Below are 24,916 nucleotides of genomic sequence, written 5' to 3'. Positions count from 1 at the left end.
AAAAAAAGAATAATAATTCGAAACAGTAGTCCTAGTCAGGGAGCCCTGGAACATTTTTTTCTATTACTATCAAGCTAATTTTTTGTGAGTTGCTTTATTTTGATAATACAAACAACATTTTTATTTGCGAAAAATCTCGAATGTGGTAGCTAACAGAGATAGAAAGGATTTCATACTTTGAATTAATGGTCCTAAAATATAACTATAATATAAATAATAATAATCCATATTTTAGGACCATCAATTCAAAGTATGAAATCCTTTCTATCTCTGTTAGCTACCACTTTCAAGATTTTTCGCAAATAAAAATGTAGTTCGTCTTATCAAAATGAAGCTACGCACAAAAAATTTACTTGATAGTAATAAAAAAAAATTCTAGGGCTCCCGTACTATTCCTGAAATTAGCGCGTTAAGAAAAACAAAAGAACAAGATACTGACGTTTTGAAAAGTGATTTTTTATATTTTTAAAATATCTATACCTATTAATAATTTACTTATGAAAACAGTAAGCGTAAAGTTTTTTTTGCTTGCGTATCTACCTTACATGCCTCGGAATAGTTAGCAATCAAGCTATTAACATTAGCATTAGCTAACTTACATTTTTAAAAGTCCATTGCAAAATACACCAAATTCTTACATATTAAAGTTTAAATGCTATAAAACATTTTATTTACGTAACAACTCCGTCGCGTCGTAGGGATATATTTTACCCGTTTTTACACCCCAACAAACTTGGCTTACGGTATCGTACATCCGAAGTGCGTGATCTTTTTTAAACAATTTGGCGAAGATACGACAGCATAAACTGTTGCTAATGCTATTACGATGTACATGATTAAAAATATATGTGCTTTGAATCATGAATAATACAATGAGCGCTTTGAATCAAAATGCGCTTATCGCAAAATGCGCATATCGCAAAATGCAATACACAATAATATGTAATTTTGCGTTTGTTTGAATATAGCGTATGATGGACTTTATACATGCGTACTGCGTAGGCAAGAACGTGGATGGACTTTATACGTGGGAGAGCCATGCTTCGGCACGAATGGGCCGGCTCGACCGGAGAAATACCACGTTCTCACATAAAACCGGCGTGAAACAGCGCTTGCGCTGTGTTTCGCCGAGTGAGTAAGTTTACCGGAGGCCCAATCCCCTACCCTATTACCTTCCCTACCCTCCCCTATTCCCTTCCCTTCCCATCCCTACCCTCCCCTATTACCCTATTCCCTCTTAAAAGGCCGGCAACGTACCTGCAGCTCTTCTGATGCTGCGAGTGTCCATGGGCGACGGAAGTTGCTTTCCATCAGGTTACCCGTTTGCTCGTTTGCCCCCTTATTTCATAAAAAAAAGAACATTGGATCATCTTTCTTAGCAGACAATTAGGTACCTAATCAGTATACATTTTCAAACTGGAAAACAACATTTTTGTTACTCCAGTCAGGCCTGTCCCACTCGCGAGAATAGGTATCGAACTGTAAGTACCACCCGCGGGTGGCCAATCAGTAGGGACTAGGGACTCACAAGCGAGCGGTGACGCACGCGCAAGATTTTTCGTCGCGTATCTACTGTTTACTGATCATAGAGGAATTTTATTCATGATACTGATTTAACCGCTGTGACAAAATCGTTATAAATCTTATAAAAATGAACAATTAAGAAAGGCCAATGAAATATGTATTTAAATAAGGTATTTAAATACAAAAGTAGATAAAAACTATACAAACATAGCAAATAAACCAATTTCATACAAAGAAACGCACAAACTACACGGAAATAAACACAAGTTACTATGTTTAAATTGTAAAAGTTTCCTGCACTATAATCGAATATATAAAACTACTATAAAATATAGGTTCGGTTACTAAAATTTTATATTACTATAAAAAGGTTTGCTATTCATACCAATAGTAATTAAAAAAGAATATTTTGTTTTCTAAAAGGCGAAAACCTTGATTTCGTCAGAAAAGGTACGAGTTATGCGATAGACAGAGAGCGGACATGTAGGTAAATATAATTGTAGGCACCTAGCACTGCGCGGTCGGAATTTGAACTTAATAGTATCGTAACATGAGTCGTTATTTCTTTAAACGGGTTTCGCAACTGAGACTTCTGTTGGTACTACTTATACAGGGTGTAACAAAAATAAGTGATAATACTTTAGGATGTGTACGTGTTCCTTGTAGAGAGTTCACTGTGAAAGTAGCAGCGCTGAAAGACCAAAAAAATTTTTCACTTTTGTATGGGGAAACTCGTGACGCTCGGGCCCTTGCCCATACAAAAGTGAAATTTTTTTTTCGTCTTTCAGAGCTGCTACTTTCACAGTTAACTCTCTACAAGGAACACGTACACACCCTAAAGTATTATCAATTATTTTTGTTACATTCTGTATATATTTTGTGCTCCAGTGCGGAAATCAAACTAAATATTTTAAGAGCCAAGCTTTAAAAACCACTGGTCGCGGCGGCATCGGTTAGTAATATACAGAATAATCACGTCATAACTACATACTTATATTTATTATACATTAGGCAATAACTAATATGTCTTCAAGCCTACATAATAAGCTATCTCGCTGCCACAGCGAAGCTTAAAGCTGTCATAGTTAAGTAAGGCATCAGAGCCACTTAAACCTGCTAGTTACCAACCAACGTAAACTGACTGGAGTGCGACAATAGTATTGTGAAACCGTTATTAATAAAATGTGTTAATATACACACATGGTATTTGATAAAAAAAAAAATTGAGTTTATATTTCAAGTATGGGGAGTGAGGGGACATATTCACATATTTAATACGGTTCACCGAATATATATTTATACCTACTGTAGTTACAACCGTATAGGTCTGATAGTTTAGGAGTTGCTGTGACATACAGACAGACTGGGCAAACAGACAGAAAGATGTGACGAATCTATAAGGGTTCCGTTTTTTTGCTATTTGACTACGGAACCCGAATAAGATTTTTTTATTTAGTATCTTTCTTGCAAATTGATAGATTGAATAATGAGAAATAAAAATAAAAGAATATCAGAAATTGATTAAGCTCTTAACTTATGAAATAAAAAAAAATATTATACAGTTTACCCGAGTGATTATTTTGCTCTAATGAAATTAGTATTTATCTTTGAATTTTTGTTTATTCGAGATAATGCAAAGATTGTAAGATCACCCGTTAGATCTAACAAAATTATTATTGAAGTATTTTCAGTGACTGATAGTACTGTACTTGAATACATTGTAAATCATATTCTCAGCATTTATCAGGCGTCGAAGATATTTTAAAATCACCATGCTCTTACTGAGATGCGACTGGAAGTTCATCTTTGTGCATCGTTTGTCACTGTCTTCGCACTATTGTACACATAAATTGTTGGGAGATCACACTTCCATTAGCTTGTACTCTCTCATATCGCAAAATACATACCACTTGAGTGAGATGTCAACATTGTTGAAAGATCGAGGAGAGATATTATAGGTATAATATTATAATCTACATAAATAAAAAGGAGTTTCGAATTTCGTAAGGGCCGGTTTCACCACTTCCTGATAAAGTGCCGGATAGCCTATCCGCAACTTTGTTGACAGATTCTCTATACTTTATCTGTGAAGTTAAGTGGTGGATAGCCTATCCGGCACTTATCAGGAAGTGGTGAAACAGGCCCTCAGTCTCGCTAAAATTTGAGAATAGCTGAACCGATTTGGCTAATTTTAGTCTTGAAATATTCGGGCAAATCCAGGAAAGATTTACATTAGCAAGAATGTGATACGAATACATAAGAATAGATAGCGTAATGTTACTTTACATATTGGTTACATACATCCAATAGATGTCAAAGAGTGTATGTCTGGCAGATATAATATTTAAGCGCTGTAACCATAGAAAGTTTCCGTACCGTACAAATCGTACCATTAAACGATTTTGATGAATTTTCATATTATGGAGATACTTCGAATCCCTGGATACTTTCCAGGGATTCGAAGTATCTCCAAGGTTGCAACAAAATGTTGCCCGCAACTTTATTTTTGCAGAAGAAGTTTTGTGGAATAAGTTTTGTGGAATGTTTCACCAGTTCCTGATAAGTGCCGGATAGGCTATCCACCAATTAACTGCACAGATAAAGTATAGAGAATCTGTCAACAAAGTTGCGGATAGGCTATCCGGCACTTTATCAGTGGTGAAACCGGCCCTTACGAAATTCAAAACTCCTTTTTATTTATGTAGATTATAATATTCGCGGAATATTGCTAAAAATAATAACAAACTAAATTTAAACTATGGATTTCCGCAAAGTAACGCCTGATTCCATTAACTTTGGAGAATCTGTCAAAAAAGTTGTGAATAGCTTATTCGGCACTTTATCAGAAAGTGGTGAAACAGGCCCTAAGTATCCTTAATCCCCAAAACTTACAGATACAAAACACTTTTACATTAACTATAATATTAAGAACAAGTAGGAAAGCATAGATAATAGTCGTAGATAATAGTTCACTTTAAGTAAGGATATTATGTATACTTAACAGTAAATAATTCAATCAACTTGTGTTAAGGTAAATTAGCGTGGAGTAGGTAACATTGTATAATATATTTGACATATCCTAAGTAAACCTTATTCAATATGCCAGCTCCTGGGATTACCAACTTTCTCATGAATATTATAACAGGATTACATTCGAATGTTATACTGAGATTACATCGGTTCGAACTGTATACATATTGCCTGTAACTTCGTGCAAATCGATTTATATGTATATCTATCTATCTATATATTAATACGTGAGCCAAAAACTTTGTATCCCTTTTGACGAAAAATGGAGAAACGTAGGTGAATGAAATTTTGCAAAGTTATAGTTAATATGCTGAAGGAGTGCATCGAGCTAATATTATTTTGAAATTATGCTTTTATCATACATTTTTTTTAACAAAATATAAAACATTACACACACTACAACACATACACTAGGAAAAATGACAGATTTTTGAGTGAAAAGCCTATACATACGAAATATACTCTTTTATTTATGGTTGAAGTCTGTTGACAACAAGGTGACAAATTGAAAATGGATTATAGTTTTTTTTTTTATTGAATCTTAGATACTATTAGACAATGCTCTCACGGCCAGTCTGAGATCAGCTGAGTCCCAGAGATAAGAGTTAAAAATTTGATAAAGTCAATATATATTTTTTTTTCAAAATATAGGTAGTAGTCCTAATGTCGTTGAGACTAAGGTCGAATTTCGACCATTGGACGATCTCTAGTAATATATTTTCCAATACGTGCACGGTGCAAAGCTATTGACTTTACTCAGACACATTCACTAATTGCTTAGCTTTAATATTATAAACAGTTTGTCAGAAAATTATGGATGGAATGATCTCGGTAGTCGGTACCGTGGTGTCACAGAAAACTGGCAATATACAAACGTTCTAAGCTTTTTTGGCGGAAGAGAGTAGGCAAGCCTTTTTAAGTGTGTGATGAGGGAGGTGTATTCATCTCCCTCACCTAAGGCAAACCAGTGCACATGGTGAGGGCCAAATATTTATTCACTTTTTTTTCTTAATTTTTTCACGTACCGACTTTGCAAATCCACGCAAACCGAGGGTTTCGAGTTCCTATAGTCTAAACTATCTATTTAGTTCTAAAGTCTAAACTATCTATTTTCATCAAAATCCATGATCATCAAAATCAATCATCATCAGAATACAACTCCATGCACGCTATGAGGGCACTTTTGAGATTGACAGCTCCCGGACCATATAACAATTTTCTGACACGTTTTGTTAATATTCTGACATGACTTGGGCAATATGTTGGATTTTGGTCGGATTATTTACTGTATGTGCTAGTAACGTCTTCTGATCCCACCTTTGCGTAGTATCTCCTATTACTCTTAGTGCTATAAAAATATGATTAATGATTATTGAATACCTGGCTTCTCGCCAGGTATTCAATAATCATTAATCATATTTTATAATCATCAAAGAGTGTTTTAACATTTAAACGTAAAAAACACGCATCTGCTAAATCTTTCACGTATGAAATACATGTGTCTGAAAATTACAGCCGAGATATTACTGGAATTTTCTTGGAAATTTTATTTCTTACCGTCTAAAAGTCCGTAGCATTTGCTGAAGATAACCCAAATTTTTAAAACTATAGGATTATTAGTCTATCTGGACGTGTGTCAATTCTAACTCCGCGTTTTTGGAGTAGACTATAATTGCTGCAAGCAAATAACTGATGATTAAACTTCAATGACGAGTTAGTCAGATATTATAATTTTATTTAAAATCATAATTTAACAGTAAATAATATTCGTCTCTGAATGTGGCAGTTAAAGATTTAATCATGACTAAACATAATATTAAATTATGAGTATAGTTGATATATTAAAATTTAAAATCCATCCATCTTCAAACGTCTCTATTAAAGCATGATAATAATCTGCCCTCTGCGTATCTCTTATTCCCCGTTATAATCTAGTGAAAGAGAAAAATATTATCAACTAGATGATGAATGAATCATCGCGGGAACCGTATATTTTCTCGGGATAAAAAGTATCCTATGTCCTTTTCCGGAACTCAAAGTATCTCCATGCCAAATTTCAGCAAAATCGGTTCAGCGGTTTGGGCGTGAAGAGGTAACAGACAGACAGACAGACACACTTTCGCATTTATAATATTAGTATGGAAGTATGGATTGCTTTCATTATTCTAATTTAGTACGGTTAATGAATCCACAGAACGAGTCACAATGTCTATATTAAATACCAAAACGTGTATGAAAATTTGAGACCATCAATGGCATTGGTTTTAGGTAAAATTTTGTAGCCAACACTTTTTTATTATCACTTCGTTATAGAATCGCCGATAAAAATGTATGGAATTGACATAAGCGTTCGTTAATATGACGTTGACGTTCGACTCGTCTTATGTCAACTCCATGCATTTTGATTAGCGATTCTGTAAAGAAGCGATAAAGAAAGTACTTGACTCACCCCCCCCCCCCCCCCCCCCCCCCCCCCCCTCCTCCTCCCGGTTACATGTGGTATTACTAAGATTTTATTATTTGGAAATCTAAAATAATCACAACGTGCCAAAGGAGACTAGTGGAAACAAACAAATCGTAATACTAAATGACGCCCGCAACTCCGTTGTGCCAAAATTCATTTATCGCGTGGGAACCGTACATTTTACTGGGATTAAAAGTACCCTATGTCCTTTCCCGGGACATAAAGTATACCTCCATATCAAATTTCATGCAAATCGTTTCAGCGGCTTAGACACACATACATACTTTTGCGTTTAAAGTTTGAATTGATATTTTCGTACAAAAAAAAAAAAGATTTTATCTAAACAATTTAAGATTTATCAGATTAAGATGACTTGAGAAGTGAATAAAAATTTCTTTAGATTCGATTATGAAAAGAACGAAATTAAGAGGGTGCTTAATGCAAAAACTGTGTTCGGATTGACCCAGAACTTTATTGATTGATAAGGGAATGCCTGGTAACTTGGTAAGTTAATACGGAGTAACAAATGGGCATCGCTTACCTTCCTACAAATGGTTTTACCACGGGAAAAACAACACAAAAGTCAGGTTGGCCATAAGTGTATTATGTAGCTTCGCGACTTACCCTGTAGATTTTTCTGAATAACGTCTTATTTCTGATGTGAAAATTCAATATACTTTCATACTATTATTATAAATGTGAAAGAGTCTGTCTGCATGTTACCTAACCGAACCGATTACGCTGAAATTTAATATAGGGATACTTTGAGTCTTGGGAAAGGACATAGGATACTTTTTATCCAGAAAAAAAATTACTACTATATTACTAATTATATACTAATTATTACTAAATTTCCCGGGCGAATACATAAATATGTCGCAGTCATCTGGTTTAATCTGCGATTCTATTGAATGACTAGCGCATTCATTGAATGACACCATTCAATTGAATGACTATAAAAGACAACTCGTCATGACGTTTAACGTCTTGACTAAAAGTCATAATATAGTGAAGTCGTTAAATATATTATTTTAAGTAGCCGTTAAGTAGCCGGTAGTAATAGGTAAATCCACGCTGTCAGTTACTTAGTTTTTAACTAATTTATAGCACTTTAAAGTACTGTAAATTGAATGGACAAAATATCAACACAGTGCTATCAGCTGTGCGAGCTGTTTGACGCCATATTTGTTTTAGTGACTACTAGCGCCGCAGTGGAAAAAAATTAAAAACGTTCAATTACCTGACTCATTTCATGTCCGCTATCTTCAAAGAGCTATTTTACAAATCGCTAACTAGTTGGACGTTGAGTGACGATCGTTCAATCGACATTCGACCGAGTCATTCAATTGAATGGTGTCATTCAATGAATACGCTAGTCATTCAATCGAATCGCAGATTGAACCAGATGACTCCGACATATACACAAGATATAATAGACACTAAGCAAAAAAAAAAAACTATTGAAAATAATAGCATCCCGTAGGCAAATAATACATTAAAGAGACGAAATTCAATCTTTTTCGTTGAAACGGGAGACACAAAAGTTGTTCCAAAATTAGAAATTCTCTTAAGTTCATTGAAGATTTATTTCAATTAAATAGAGTTCTGATTCTGACAACTTTAGCCAAGTTAGCAACGAGTAAATTTAACTTTTAAGTGACTAATTTTATAACTAAAAAGGGTATTGATCTTTATAGTTGGCTGTTCAAACATAAAACTAATAATTATAAACTAACTAAAACATCGGTCAAGTGCGAGTTGGACTCGCGCACGAAGTGTACCGTACTGATACAGAGCAAAATAGGCTAAAATTTCTGTTTTCTGTAAATATTTATTTTATTTTAATATTATTATTAAATATTAAACACATATTATAACAAAAGAATGTTTGAAAATTTCAAGTACCTACCTCTTGCCATTATTGATATAGAGCGAAAAAGGCCGAAAAAAATCACGTTTGTTCTCTGGGAGCCCACATATTTTTTTATTTTGTTTTCAGTATTTGTTGTAATAGCGGCAACAGATATACGCAATCTGTGCAGAAGTCTAGCTATAGCGGTTCTTGAGATACAGCCTGGAGACAGACAGATAGACAGACGGACAGACAATGAAGTCTTAGTAACTAAAATATAAAAATTCGTAAAGCTGAAAAAGATTATACCGCCTGCACGGTGCGGTGTAGGGAAAGTTACGTTCCTCCCTTCTTTCTTTCTTATTTCAACTATATATTTGGCCTAAGAAGAAATAAAGGGCATATGTCTGCTTCTACTATTTCATTTCTGTCGGCTCTGGAACGCTATGTGGAAATGCCAGCAATGAAATGTTTTTTAATGATTTATATCTTAAACTAAATATTATAGAAGTCATGTTAAAATAAGTGTTTATTTTTTGTGTGCACAAAGCTTAGTAATAATAATAGCAATCGAGGGAAAATTATCCCTAAGATAATTTCGGGACGTATGTAAATACACGGATAAAATTCATATTCCAGTTGGCTCGAGTTCCGAACACGAATCCGAAAACAATCTTATCTTTTAATAAATCTACCAACATTGTCATACTGTGATAAAGGACACTAATTTTTCTCCCATACAATCTTAATAGTATCCACGACTATAAACAAGTAAACATGCTCAATACTCATACAAGGCGTAACTGAGGAAAAGTTTTCTGAATTACTTTGCTGTTCTGGCTACAATCAATAAGATACCTCGAATTCTTTTTGGGAGTCTTTCCTGAGCCTAAACTAATCGTCCTAATATTACGTAGGCCAAAGTTTGTGAGTGCGTACGTTTGTTACTTCTTCACATCTAAACTGCTGGAGCAATTTATAGATTTGGAGTTAGCTGACATCCTGGACTAACGCATAGGCCACATTTTACTGCAAACCCCAGTAAAATGTAGCCTATGTGTATAGAGTTGAGTTTACAGTTTAGCGGGTAGAGCGTAAAGAGGTGACAGACAGACAAACAGATATATACATGTATGAAAGGATTTTTCCCTATAACTACGTCCACACTGTGCCTTTTTTTATCATCAAGGGCATGCGTTATAGTGCAGTCAACAGCGCACATGCGCTCTGACCGTATCCAAAATTTCAAAAATGACAATATTGGCGTTGCGTTCCTTGACGCATTCAATAATTGAATGCACCAATATGAAAGTTGATGACGAAAATTGAAGATGAAAGTGCACAGTGTGGACAATGGACATAGCTTATAATCAGTTTAGTGCGAACAAAGTTATAGCACAATCCCGTAGCGCCGCTGCAGTGTCATATTGTCTTTATGTTACAGATATTAAAAATTTCACAATTTTATCAAGCTGGCTCCTAATTAAACTTCCGTATTGGACTGTGATATAACCTTTAGATATTTTATTAAAAAATATAATGAAGTCATGTTTTTGTCAACACTGTAACAAAATATGTTAGAACTAAAAGGATTTTATGTTCAAGGGTGGAATACGGATTTGTTTTGATTTTTACTATGTGCCTTAGAGGTCTCACAAGATCGTGGTTATTTACATGTATTATTATTATTTATTGGTTAGTTACATGTATTAAAAGTAACTCATTCAATACTTTGAATGTCGGAAAAGGATACAAGATGAGACAGCGGGGCTAAAATGGTCACATTTACCAATTCCTCTCATTCAATTCAGCAAATGAATTGTCAAAACTGTCAAACTGACAAATGTCAAATAATTACGAATTACTAAATATGAATTGCATTCAGACTTGCATTTTGCGATTTTAAAAGAATGAATCATAACATGATTCATAATATGATTCTTCAAAGCGACCATTTTAGCCTCGCTGGTCAGTTTATACTACGTAAAAGTGTACGGTTACCGTGTGATAAATATTATGTTCAAACGAAGTTACGGCCACCATATTCTAGTATATAAAAATAACATTGTCCTCATATTTTAAATAACTCGGTTTACCTCGGACAGTGTTTGAAGAGCTCTTCCATGTACCTTATTCCCAAGATAAACCATGTTTTAAACATCTCTCGCGGGGCCGTAAGTCAGTACTCACGTCTGACCCGTCACTCTTCCACTTCCCACTTACCTCCCCTTCCTTCTTTCCCCACTTTCCACCATTCCCAGGGATTTGGTAAAGTCACGCTAAGCCACATTATGCAACGTTGGGAATATTTTCCGGTAGTTTGGACTTTATTGAAGGCATTATTAAATCTCAGATTAAATAAAATGCGGTAAAGATTCAAAAATTTGACTGGATTTTAGCTTTGATGTATGTACCATCAAAGAAATTTATTCATAGGCAGTTGACAGACCCACGCCATTTGGTCGGATTATGCCAATTCAATGTTAGGTAATTGTGTTCTGTCGGCTGGATTTGACATAACGCGACTAAATGATATAAGTCCGTGCCCGTCCGCCATCAGCCTCGTCATAATTCACTTTATGAACGAAGGTGTAGTTTTGCTACGTATGTGTGCGTTACACTGTGCAAGGCATTGACGTATGTACACTGTGCAAGGCATAGTTTGACCACATTGAAGACACAGGCTCTACATAATATTATTATAAGTTTGGGAAATGTTTCTAGGAATGTTTACTATTTATTGTTAGGATATTTCTAATAAAATTTTTCTTTCACAGTTAATGTCTGAAGAATTCTAAAGATAATTACTTTGGTACCAGGTACTAAGCTAGGCAAAATTTGTAACATTTTATGCTAATTATTGTTTGAAATCAAATAAAGCAAAATAGTTGATAAATATTTTATCAAACTGAAAGCGCAGATTATAATTTAAATCATTGTAGTAAAAGTATTTTTGCATAATCCTTGGTAAAAACCAAGGATTATGCAAAAATACTTTAAAATGTACAGTCGCTGACAAATCCATTACCATATTTCGACCTTTATTACTATGGGATTAAAGGTGAACGCAGCTGCACACAAGTTTTGGACAGCTAAATTATTTGATAATAGAATATTAATCAATAATTGATAGGCTAACATAATTAAACACCTCCAATCTCCATAATTATGCTCTAGAGTCTAGTGGTTTACTAGCTTAGCTCAGCTCTCCACTCAGTTCTAGGTTTGATTCCGGCGTTGAGACAGCAAAAATATAAAATGTTGTTTCTAAGATTGGTATAGAGCAGTGGTTCTTAGCCGGTGGTCCGCGGACCACTGGTGGTCCCTGAAAGCATTCCAAGTGGTCCGCGAAGCCATCCGAATAATACGAGTATGTGAGAATTCAGAAGCTCGTAAAGACTGTCTGACTGACTGTCCCTCGGGCTCCCTGAGATCATATCAAAGGGTTTTCGTGGTTGGATACCGCTGTTGATCCTGGCGACACAGGAGATACAGTGGTGGGAATGTGTGGTGGGCCAAAGCCCGTTAAAAAAAAGCTCGTAAAGAGTATGCAGTCACAAAAACCACATTAAATTAAAATCTGTAACTTTTAGATTTTTGGCAAATGAAAAAATGACTACTAATTATAAATTTGTGGTTGTTTTCTTTATCAAACATCCCTTAATCCTTAATTTAGGTAAACCCACTGGGTGGTCCCCGGCAAGACAAACATTTGGTATAATGGTCCCCCATGACTAAAAGGTTAAGAACCAAGTTAGAGTATAGAGTATAGACTATAGACAATGCAGGCCAATCAACTGAATGTCTCACAAGAAAGATGATGTATGCGTCGGATGGGCTTGTAAAAAAATCCGTCCCTTACTACCGTAACCCAATAGGGCTAGGAGGGAAAAGCAAGAGAGGGGGAGAATGTCTTTTTATGTAGTGGTGCACACTCAGGCACTATGAAATTTCTCCAGCTGGCCTTCCATGAAAACCGTCACCAAAACTAGTGTGGAAATATACATACCAAAAATTATAAATGCGAAAGTGTGTCCGTCTGTCACCTCTTCACGCCCAAACCGTTGAACCGATTTTCCTGAAATTTAGTATTGAGATACTTTGCGTTCCGGGGAGTATTGTAGGATAGTTTTCATCTCGGAAAAAAATGTACAGTTCCCAGTAAACGAATTTTGGCGTAACGTAGTTGTGGACCTCATCTGGTAGTATTATAATAAATAATTAATCTCATATTTACTCCCACAAATAAGTAATTAGTAAAATCATAATAAGCCTCTGTTAATTAAATAAAACAAATACCATTAAATAATTGGTCTATCTGATTCAGCTAACACTCCGATGAGCGTTGTAATGAGGTTTTTTGTTCGTTGTTAATTAGCGGTGAAAAAGAATGGAACCCATTCTTTGTTCGAAAGTCATTGAATTATTATAAATAATTATTATAAAAATAATGAAGACTCGTGCAAACTTTAATTTATTTGAATACCTACTATAAATGTAATAAACAAAAATAAATCTATATTAATTCTCTTGGTCATGGATTCATGGCATCACCTACGAGTGACTATACCTATTTTGATGAAATCTGGCGCAGATATGTAGACTAGATGATCAATCATGGTGGCATGGTTAATATGTAAAGAGCATTTCAACTAAAAATAACATACATGTATTCTGTTCTCCAAGATTATTATAAAATACCTAAAAATCGACAAAGTGTGAGTTGGACTTGTACACTAAGGGTTCCGTACCATTACAGAGCAAATATAGTAAAAATATGTGCTTTTTGTATGGGAGCCCCCCTTAATTATTTATTTTATTTAAATTTTATAATTAATTATTAAGGTATACTTAGTTATAGCTGAGTATTTTACAAGCGTGTACATTTCAAGCGCCTACCTGTTGTCATCATTGATACCGAGCAAAAAAATCACGTTTCTTGTATGGAGCTCCCATACAAAAATCCGTGATTTTTATAGCGGCAACAGAAATACATAATCTGTAAAAATTTCAACGCTCTAGCTATTACCGTTTATGAGTTACAGCCTGGAGACAGACGGACAGACGGATACACGTACAGACGGACAGACGGACAGCATCGAATTCTCAGTAATACTAGGGTTCCGTTCTTACCCTTTGTGTACGGAACCCTAAAAACGAAGTCCATAATTATTATTGTTTGCATAATTTGTGACCAATGTTCTTGAAATGTTCAGTAACACACCTTTTAAAATACTTTAAACAATTTTCTAAAGTCAATGTTGGTTTTATTATTTAAAGTGACCTAGAAAACCTAGGATACATCTTTGAGCTAGACCGTGTTTGTTTTATAATTGCACGCTGAATATTTTAACCTACAGCTTCATATTTACGCACGAAAAGATTAATGTTGAAATTTATGTAAAATAGTTGTTCGTCCGGAGCGACGGAATATAATAAAGGACCCCAAATGTTCCACATGGGGTTACCCGACATAATAAAATAAAAATACCTAAATTAGTCTGCGAGTTCATACATTATGTGTGCTCTCGTTACCTGATGCTGTACTTCAGTAAGATACTAGCGACCCGCCTCGGTGTCGCACGGGTATAATATAATATATAGCCACTGGAAAAAATGATTTAAATCGATTCAGCAGATTCATTCAAAGCTTCGTGGCTATGCTGCTAATGAATGTGATTGGGATTGGTGGTACAAAGTACAAACTTCTTGGAGTATAGTGCCTCAGCCTGATTCTGCTCTGTTGTAGAGCACAGTCAATAGGATGATGTACCCCCAACACTCTACACCTCTTAATGTGACGCCGCGTAAAAGTAAGAAACCATGTTGGATACGTTTTAGATCGCTTGTTTTCTATGAGAGGCTGGGCGCAATGGAACAGCAAAAAATGGAAAGGGCGTAAGCGACAAAATGGTTTTTGTCGCGTAATTTTAAAACCATAAATATATTTCATATAAGCTATGGACAAATTAAATTGTATGCTTGAACCAATCTATGGACAAATTTTGGAAGCTTAAATCACTCTCCTCTGTTGGCAAAATAGGAATCCCTTTTTTACAGAGGTCTTTTTGATTGAATCTGTGTTATGAAAGTTGACCAATCGTGTTATGCTATGGGTAATTCAAAGACAAATACAATATGATAAATACTGACAATGATCTTTAATTTCTTAGCTTTAGTTATTGCTGAGAAAAATCGATATCGCCAAATTATCAAGGCGTTGCCTTATTAACGTCGTCTTTTCAGATGCACGCGCGGCGACTACCTCAAGGTGTACTCGGAAGACGGCACTCACGGGCCTGGTCCTCCCGGCATCAACGAGTATTCCTCCTGGTCGAGGGTGGTCTGCGGCAACCGCCTGGATGCTCCCCCCGCGCTGTACTCCCATGGACCCCTGCTAGTGCTGGAACTGCATAGCGGGGATAAAGCGAGCAACGCGTCCGGCTTCATTGGGACCTATAAATTTATAGATAGACGTAAGTGTAATGTTTGTGAAAATATGCATGGTAGCCGCAATGGAAGATCTTCCGAGCCGCTCGGTCAGTCCGAGGTGGTGCGTCCGGTCAGGCCGAAACCCACTAGATTTCAACTCATATCTGGTCATTCTTAGGCATTTGTGTATTAACCCACAAAATTTCTTTAGCTGATTTAGCATGATCTAAGGAACATGATTCATAACTCAGCACGTATCTTTTTGTGGAATGATACACTGATAATACTTTGATAGCGCGATGTAGGATTGTGGTGCTAGTTGTATCGCCACAGATTCAATTCACATTATAACGTCACGAGGGAATGATGTGCCTTTATAAATGAGCCATTCAAAACTGGAACTCTATTTAGGTAGCCCAATACCGCAGGCGGCAAGTCTGTCAATTCTATGTGTAACGACTTCTTCAGAATCAGAAGTCAATAAAGGTCAGTTTTGAATGGTTTTTAACATATTTAAGTCCGCTTTACTATAGGTATATTGCTAAACAACATTTTCCGGGTCAGCTATACAAACGTTGCTTTGCCATATATAGTATTTCGCCTATATTATTTTATTGAAGTGACTAAATAAGTATGGCACCATGGCAACCTCCATCGCTGTCCCGTGGCACAAACAATGGTCGCCGTCAGTCTCGAGTTGTAATAATTTACTATTATTTATTCAACAAATGCACTCAACATAAACAATAAATATAAAAAGTACCCAGTAGCCGATTCTCAGACCTACTGAATATGCATAATATAAAATTTGGTAAAAATTAGTAAAGCCGTTTCGGAGGAGTACGGTAACTAACATCGTGACACGAGAATTTTATATTTAAGAAGATATTATAATAGAAGACAAAATTAGAAAGTGTAGTCCACGCAAAGGTTTTTGACAAGAACACGTCGATGATTATATTTTGAACACAATATACTCTTATTAAATATTTCAATTTTACTAGAAGTGAAAGGATTAGGAAAAAATATCTAATTTTTTATTAAACTGGAAAATTGGATTTCAAAAGTTAGGCGCTGCGAATTCACTAGGAATTAATAAATAACATTTTGTGATAAAATTGTCCCCGAAAAACTTTGTCACGATTTTATTAGAATCTCATTAAAAAGACGATTCGTCAAACTAAAGTTACATTTTTCTCAGGGAACATTCATAAGGCCAACCGAGCGGATTTGAGCGAAGATTTTTTTGTATTTCGAAATAAACTGAACAGGGGTTTTTTTATGAAATAAGGGAGCAAACGAGCAACTTCCGTCGTCTATGGACACACGCAACATCAGAAGAGCTGCAGGTGCGTTGCTGGCCTTTTAAGAGGGAATAGGATTACAGGGTAGGGGAGGTAAGGAAGGGAATAGAGAAGGGAAGGGTAGGGAATTGGGCCTCCGGTAAACTCACTCACTCGGCGAAACCCAGCGCAAGCGCTGTTTCACGCCGGTTTTCTGTGAGCCCGTGGTATTTCTCCGGTCGCGCCGGCCCATTCGTGCCTAAGCATGGCTCTACCACGTTAAGCTACCACGGTTTGTTTATGGTACAGATTAATAGCTTTAAAATAGTATGACTACTAAATAAAATATTTTCGGTGTTGCATCCATACTACATAATAAATTATATATATACTAGATGTCCCGCGCAGCTTCGCCCGCGTAAATTAGGAATTTTATAGAAACCGTACATTTTTCAATAAAAAATATTTCCCCCGTTTTTCCCACATTTTCCTGAGTTTCTTCGGTCGTATTAGTCTTAGCGTGATACTGTAATATAGCCTATACTATACTTACTCGATAAATGATCTATCTAACACTGAGATAAGTTTTTAAATCGGACCTGTAGTTCCTGAGATTGACGCGTTCAAGCAAATATACTCTTCAGGTTTATAATATTAGGAAGGTATAGATTTTTTAAATTATCGCTTAACAAACTCGAGTCTCGATCTAAAAGACTATGAAATGGTATAATATGGTAGTGATGATGATGATGATGAATGTAATTTGCATAGTAGCATATGCTTTCTGTTCTTAAAACAACGCCGAAACTCCCAAACTTGTATCTATAAAGAATCAGGAGTTCTCTCAGCACCTTCCAAACCACGGTATACCAGGTATATCTGGGTGCAAAATCTTACTTGTTGGTAGCATATGCTTAGAATACTTCTCACGAAACCGAAGTCACCACATGTTTCCCTATAAGTTTTGAGGAGTTCCCTCAATTACTTATGGATCCTTCATCAGATCACCACTTTTGTGAATATAATACCAAATTGGGATGATACCCTATATACCAAAAGAAAATTTTTGAAAATCGGTTAACAAACGGCGGAGTAATCGTTGAATATAAGAAAACGAACATAACCCCTCCCCCATTTTGAAAGTCTGTTAAAATTGTAGCCTATGTGTTATTCTGATGTATAAGCTATATTATTGTAAAGTTTCATTAAAATCCGTTCAGTAGTTTTTGCGTGAAAGAATAACAAACATCCATACATCCACACATCCAAACATCCAAACAAACTTTCGCCTTTACAATATTAGTAGGATTAGTAGAAAGTAGGACTATATACTATCATATTATAAATGCGAAAGTGTCTGTCTGTCTGTCTATTAGCTCTTCACGCCCAAACCGCTGAACCAATTTTGCTAAAATTTGAAGTAGAGATACTTTGAGTCACGGAAAAATGTACGGTTTCCACGCGATAAACTAATTTTGGCGCAACGGAGTCGCGGGCGTTTCTAGTATAAAATATTTTCAGGGTTGTTTTTAAATTTCTTGGTAAAGTGGTAACTGTTAACATAAAAATTAATATGGAACTACCATGAACACAAGTTTTTCTGGAAACACTCTATTTTTTCCACCAATTTCAATTTTAATAAAAAAATCTTTTTCGTCAACTAGTATTAAAAATAAATTCGGATTTATTTTTTAATACTAGATGACGTGCTCAACTCCGTTGCGTAAAAATTCGGTTATAGCTGAGGAACCGTAAATATTTTTTCAGGGATAAAAAGTACCCTATGTCCTTTCCCATAAAGCAGCCTTTCCCAAAGTGGGCGATAACGCCCCCTTGTGGGCGCTGAAGGTCTGAAGGGGGGCAGTGTGGGAGCCAGAAAAAAATGGGGGCGCTGTGTAGAGGCTTGGCAGGTGTTTATTTCATCAGGATGCATTTTAAATTGAAACAATGGGGGCGCTAAAATATAATTTGTTCTTAAAGTGGGCGGTAGACAAAAAAAAATTTGGGAACCTCTGCCATAAAGTATCTCCATACCCATAGAAAAAGTTCAGCGGTTTGTGCGTGAAGAGGTAACACACAGACATACAGACTCACTTTCACATTTATAATATTAGTATGTATACACTAGGTGGGTACTAGTTACCACGAGTATGTACATTGATTGAAATAATTTGGCTATATTAAGCCTTGTAATTTTAAGTCGAACTCCATTTTCCCCGTGAAATTGTTCAGGCACATAAGTGCACTATAGAGTTCAGGGAATCTAATAGCGGCTAATTTAACAGCTAGTACACGTAAAATTACAGACGCCACTTACCCTACTAGTTTCTGATTAGGGTTGACAAAATCTTTACACGATTTTAAAATGTTACGTTAAACAAGTATTACTAAAAAAAAAAAGCCTATATCACTTGCAGCATCATCTTATCTATTGACACCTCATTTGTAAAAATCGTATCAATAGTTTAGCCGCTACCAGGGCACATAACAATATTATATTATTTATTATTAGGTACATAATATTATTATACACGACATCCAAACAAATTGTTTGGATGTCGTGTATAGGATAAATTTGTTGATCAGTCTCATAGTTGTAAGTATTGTAATACTGTGTTATTGGCCGTCACTCGGGTGATACATAGTTTTTTTTTATTTATGCTAAGTTTAGGGAGATTTTCTTTAACTTTGACAGACATGTTACGGCTACGACCAAAAGTGCAGTTATGTCTAGTTTTAGCCGGATTTTTGTCGGTGAAAACTAGTTCTAAGCGGTTTCATACCGGTTCATACTAGGTCCAAGCAAACTGCAGTGGCTGATACTAGTTTCGTTATACCTGTCATTAAAATATATTTACATCTGTCAAAAAAAAAAACTGAAAGATGAACCTTTTCAAAAAAATAAGTTTCGTTTGTGTTTGCTCATCCCGTTTAATCCCCTCGTTGAAAACTAAAAATAAACTCGGAACTCGAAAAACTGAACCCACGCGTTTCTTTGAAACTGTTCAAAGTTCTTAACTTACTTTTAGCAACTCCCAAACTGGAGGTAACCTACGTGTTGGGTCATTTCACACCGCATAGCCTAGACTCAAAGAAGTATTTTTAAAAGCTTGGCGAGCCTTCAAACTTTAAACTTGTGGTCTGATCGTTCCTAGAACCACTTTTATGCTTCTGCCTTAGCAAAAATAAAATAGACGTAGTGCACTGGTGATCTGGACGTTGTCTATATCCTGGAAAAAACATGGCAATTCTTGTGATCCCGGTTGGATTTCCAGGCGGTTTTCTTGTAATAAATGATTCATTTTTTACATTTAACTTTTACTCTGGCCACTCACACAACACTCTGTTCAGCTTAGAGCTCTTAGTATTTTATCAGGACCACTTTTACACCGTCCACGTTTAAACAACGTCAGCACTCATCCCATCAATATTTCTTACAGGTAATTTCGAAACTGACGGTGTAAGGATAGCGGACACTCGCTGTGACTACACGTTCAGTTCCCACAACAGACCAGCTCATGGACGACTCTACAGCCCAGGGTACCCTTCCAGTTACCCCAGCAATGTGCGGTGCAACTACCACTTCAATGCCAGGTGAGGCTTACTACCATCCATACCAATATTATAAATGCGAAAGTGTGTCTGTCTGTCTGTCCGTCTGTCTGTCTGTCTGTTGGTCTGTCTGTCTGTCTGTCTGTCTGTCTGTCTGTCTGTCTGTCTGTCTGTCTGTCTGTCTCTCTGTTACCTCTTCACGCCCAAACTGCTGAACCAATTTTGCTGAAATTTGGTATGGAGATACTTTGAGTCTCGGGAAAGGACATAGGATACTTTTTGTCCCGGAAAAATGTACGGTTCCCGCGCGATAAACGAGTTATGGCGCAACGGAGTTGCGGGCGTCATCTAGTAGAAAATATTTCCAAAGAGAATTTTATTTTCAAGGGATGAGTCATTGGGGACAATCGGTGCTATTTTTTTACGAATTCAAACAAAGTTGAGGGCAACAAAAAGCTTTTTGATAAAGCTGTATCCATACTAATAGTATAAATGCGAAATCCATACTAATAGTATAAATGCCAAAGTGTGTCTGTCTGTCTGTTACCTCTTTACGCTCAAACCGCTGAACCGATTTTGCTGAAAATTGGAATGGAGACACTTTAAGTCCCGTGAAAGGACATAGGATAGTTTTTTCCCGAAAAAATGTACGGTTCCCCGCGATAAACGAATTTAGGCGCAACGGAGTTGCGGGCCTCATCTAGTTATGAATAAATAAGAACTATTATATTATGTCCTTTCCTAGGACTTAAAATAAATAGAAAGTAAATAATATTAGCGGATAAATTTTCGTTTTATAATAATTTCAATCCGAGTATTACTCGCGTATTCTTCCAGACTTCTCTCTAGGTAATGTTGTGAAGGCTAATAAAAACGCATGAATATTGAATACAGTACGGTACCTATATTATTATCTAACGGTATAGGCTTCTTATCCTCAAAACTCATTCCCAGAGGAAATTAGATTCTCTGTATGTTGTTTTAGTTATTCGTACGGTACAGATAACATCAAATATATGCAAATGGACACTAAAAAATTATGGGTGTATTTACTTAAATAATAATCAGGTATTCAGGTTTGAATTTTGAGAATTGTGAAATATCCATAATGACAAACATAGACCTGTATAAATTACGTTATTTTGGGTATATAATATTATGTAGTTTCTCAGACCTACCAGATAAGCACACATAATTTCATTAAAATAGGTCCAGCAGCTTTGAAGGACTTTAACAGCAACACCATGGTACAATAATTTTATAATATACCTAAAGGTGCTCCCTCTCTGGGAGCATTCGCGTGTAATGTAATATTATAGATTCGACTTTGAGCATTACATAGCAAGTTGACTTCACTTGATTGTACCATTGATGTTACAAGTTGGATAATTACAAGATGCGCATTGTAATACTTGGTTCTCCTCCCTCACTGATGTAATGCTTGACTTTGTAACGTTACATTACAAGCGAATGCTCCCGGTGCATCTTAATATAATTTCGTCGCTGTAATACTTTAAAATGTATAATTTTTATTCTTATTTAAACTAAATTATGTTCATTTAAACTAAATTACAACAAGAAGCTGACCATTAGAGATATTATGCAAAAAGACAACGTTAAAAATATGCAAAAAATTATGAAAATATGTAAACAAAACGTCCAAAGTTCAAAACCGGCAAATTATCAAAGTCATTCGTAGTGCCAAACTTTATTCCCCCAGTATCTTGGCAACATCGTTTATCTTCAATCAATTGCTCATTTTTCTTTTTTTTTTTTCTTCTTCGGATAAATAAAAAACTCATGATTTACGGCCTTCAATCTATTCCGTAGGCAATTCTGTTTGGGCAAAGGAATAATAAGGGTTTAGGAAAATGTGATCTTTTTTAGCCTTTGTGCTCTTTGATTAAATGTTTTATAGAGTCGGCTCTATTTCGATTGTAGAGATCATACGAATAGGGGCTCTTTATTTTAATGTAATTTTTACGCGAGTAAAAAGTTTTGTTTCAGAATGGATCTGTTGCCGGAAAGTATGTGATGAATATTGCCCGCAACTTCGTTGCATTGAAATTAGTATATATCGCATGGCAATTGTAATTTTTTCCAGGATTAGGCTGCGTTTCCACCAGAGATGAGATTGCCAGGCCAGGAATGTGTTTTTGAGAACCAATAGCATCGCCGCGCTTGGATGTTTGTCATCCCCTATTTTATTTTAACCCCTTGGAGGTGGAATTGATCAAAATCCTTTCTTAGCGGATGCCTACGTCATAATATCTACCTGCATGCCAAATCTCAGCCCGATCGGTCCAGTAGTTTGGGCTGTGCGTTGATAGATCACCATGTCTGTCAGTCACCTTTGAGTTTTATATATTTAGATTGCTTTTTGTAAATTCAAAGTTCATAATCAGACTAATTACAATTTACAACACGTGCTAGTCAGCTTGACCTTCAGTACAAAATTCGTTTTAATTTTAATTCTCCCTTCTGACTTCGTGAACTTTTGAAATTAGTATTGTTTCACCGCAAATAACATTATGTAATATTATACAAAATGTTTGTGCGCGAACTCCTCCAACACGGCTCAACCGATTTTAATGTTCTTCATATTATGAAATTCGTTAGGCCCGAGAATAGGTTTTTATCTTCTTTTTATATTGATATTAGAAATAATTTATATGGCAAAACAGTCGTCATTGTTATTACTGGGCCAGCTAGTTAGGGGGCGTCCACAAATTACGTCGTGAGGTGTTTTTTTAGATTTTCTCTCCCTAATTCTCTCCTTAATTTTTGAGCATATTATTAAAAACTAAAATAAATTAACATAATATTATTATACTGTTTTTACTTATCGAATAATTTTAGTTGCTTTTATAATAATATAATAATAGTACGGGAGTCCTAGAACAATTTTTTTTATTACCATCAAGCAAATTTTTTGTGAGCTTCATTTTGATAAGACGAACAACATTTTTATCTGCAAAAAATCTTGAAAGTGGTAGCTAACAGAAATAGAAAGGATTTCATACTTTGACTTTATGGTCCTAAAATATGGATTGTTCTATTGTAGGAAAATGTTACTCTTAAATTATTTAACTACTAACCTCCCTAACCTACTAACTACTAATAAAAAAAATTGTTCTAGGGCTCCCGTACTATAACTAAATAATAATTATGTTCACTGTTGTTACCTTAGAAAAATAATTGCATTGAAACATATAAAATTAATTTGTTCCAGAAAACATGAAACCATAAAATTGCTTTTCGAGGAGTCGTTTCTACAAAAAGGAGATGAGAGGTATGTACATTATGTTACATTCTGCATGAGTCTTGACTCAAGAGTCGTTAGAGGAATTCCGGTTGAGAGTGTTCTCATAATATAATTCTAGTCTTCAATTTCTGAATAGAAGTTACATGCCACCGCATCTAGTGTGAAGCACCATTAGAGCGAGGGAACGTTGCGTTGTATCGTCGCAATGACACTTGGTAAAAAAACAAATTGATAATAATTTAGGGTGTAGGTTGTATGTCCCTTGTAAAGAGTTCACTGTGAAAGTAGCGCTGAAAGACTTATTTGTAAGTATTATATTGGGACATTTTTCATGGAAATATAGAAATCTGCAGTAACTTCTTCAGCGCTGCCACTTTCACAGCGATAAAATACATACTCAGAAGTCTAAAGCATTATCACTTTGTTTTGTTATATCCTGCACATAACGGATCTTTGTTGCGGTTTCGGACTTGTTTTTTGACTGGATGGAATTAGATGAAGCAGGAGTGCGAATGACGTGTTACTCAGTCACCGTCAGTGCCTTATCACACTGGCGATTAGCGAGTGATTTGAAACGCGACGTGCACGCCGCGACAGCGCAGCGTCGCGGCGTGGCGTGGACGCCATTTTGTACACTCGTCTACACAGATTATTATTACATATAGTAGACTCGTCTAGGGAGTGACGCGTGACGTCAGAATTCATTTCTCATGCTGCTGGGTGTACAAAACGCCGAAGGCAAGCTGCGTGCACGCCGCGCAATCGCGGTGTCATCGCGGCGTGTGCGCTGTGCAGTTGCATCGCTTTGAAATCGCTCGCTAATCGCCAGTGTGATAAGGCCCTAAGATTTATGTTAATGTGAATCAACTCAACTTGTCCGTTGTGACGACGCATATATAAGGGTTGATTCAGACCGCAACGCGACGCGTAGATGCCTAATATCTAAATTTGTATGGATTTGACAGATTCGCAAGACGTTTCACGCAATTGAAATCTGTCAAATCCATACAAATTAATTCCGCGCCGCGCCTCACCTCGCCTCGTCGCGTTGCGGTCTGAGTCAACCCTAATAATTAATCCCAAAACCGTCTAAGTGATGTTGCCTACCTCTAACATAAAATTGCATAAAACATTTGTACACAATACTTGAGCAGAATTTTTAAGACTTGTACTGCGACTTATTACCAAAGTCTTAGTTGTAGCTTGTGAAGCAATATTTACCTTATATTTTTTAGAAATACACACTAACAATAAAGTACATAATATACTATGCTCTATCTCGTGTCTACTCTATAATATACCTCTAGTAGAGGCTCTCTACTTAACTAAATGACTTTATCAACTACCCAACGGTTCGGTTAATGTAGGTTGTGGGTGAGGTACGAGTAGTTATTAATTAATAATTATTATATATAGAGCCTCTTGAGACAACACTTCACTTCTGCACTTTCAATATTTCATTATCATCGAGGTCTACCTCCATTTAAGTATCCAATTAATTAACAGATACTCAT

General features: G+C 35.9%; 1 protein-coding gene across 1 annotated transcript in view; it reads left to right on the top strand.

Annotated features, from left to right (window-relative positions):
• Positions 1 to 24,916, top strand: part of LOC121740579 (suppressor of lurcher protein 1-like) — an 87,399-nt gene that overhangs the window by 44,356 nt on the left and 18,127 nt on the right. The window contains exons 5-7 of the mRNA XM_042133315.1: positions 15,117 to 15,346; positions 20,026 to 20,179; positions 23,370 to 23,429. Of these exons, the coding sequence (XP_041989249.1) occupies positions 15,117 to 15,346; positions 20,026 to 20,179; positions 23,370 to 23,429 (444 nt within the window). The remainder of the gene's footprint in view (positions 1 to 15,116; positions 15,347 to 20,025; positions 20,180 to 23,369; positions 23,430 to 24,916) is intronic.

The sequence above is a fragment of the Aricia agestis genome, chromosome 3 (assembly GCF_905147365.1).
Source record: "Aricia agestis chromosome 3, ilAriAges1.1, whole genome shotgun sequence".
NCBI classification, from domain to species: Eukaryota; Metazoa; Arthropoda; class Insecta; order Lepidoptera; family Lycaenidae; genus Aricia; species Aricia agestis.
The sequence above is the reverse complement of the archived record's forward strand: the minus strand, read 5'-3'. Positions and strand labels throughout refer to the sequence as shown.